Here is a 536-nt window from a genome sequence, read left to right as displayed (position 1 = left end):
GACTGCATTTCTGTCTGAGTTTCTAAATTCTTTATCAGGGGATTATGGATTATCGTACTTTTAAACGTATTTAAAAATGTTTTGTACGCCGTTCTAATCTGCATAATCAGCAGCATGAAACACGATTTATTCACTTCTTTTTCACGCATTTTTTTTTCATCCCAACAAAAAACATCCAACCAAAAAATCCCCACAACACTTTTACTTCCCGACTAACAATGCCTTACACATTGCAATATGCCCTTCCATTGCACTCTTCCACGCATTCTTACCTCGAGGTCCGTCATGAACTGTTCCATTTTGCCGGTCTTCAGCATCGCAAACATGGTCTGGCAGACAGTGAGAGCGTGTCTCCAGTTATGGTATTTCACAGGCCTGTAGTTCTTCTTTACACTCAGCAGCCAACGACATATCACCTGCGAAGTTTATGTCTGGGTTACATACCTCTGGCGGCTCTCTCTGATACGGGGGTTGGTGTAAAAGGGGGAATATGTTTGTAATATGGTTACGTGTACTGCGTGTCTGCGGGTGTGGGC

General features: G+C 42.9%; 1 protein-coding gene across 1 annotated transcript in view; it reads right to left on the bottom strand.

Moving 5' to 3' along the window:
- The window catches only part of LOC119588964 (cGMP-specific 3',5'-cyclic phosphodiesterase-like), a 71,727-nt gene that overhangs the window by 29,137 nt on the left and 42,054 nt on the right, over positions 1-536 (bottom strand). The window contains 1 exon segment of the mRNA XM_037937571.1: positions 273-416. Within this exon segment, the coding sequence (XP_037793499.1) occupies positions 273-416 (144 nt within the window).

Source organism: Penaeus monodon, chromosome 24 (genome assembly GCF_015228065.2).
Source record: "Penaeus monodon isolate SGIC_2016 chromosome 24, NSTDA_Pmon_1, whole genome shotgun sequence".
Classification (NCBI taxonomy): domain Eukaryota; kingdom Metazoa; phylum Arthropoda; class Malacostraca; order Decapoda; family Penaeidae; genus Penaeus; species Penaeus monodon.
Note: the sequence above shows the minus strand (reverse complement) of the source record. Positions and strands in the feature narration are given on the sequence as shown.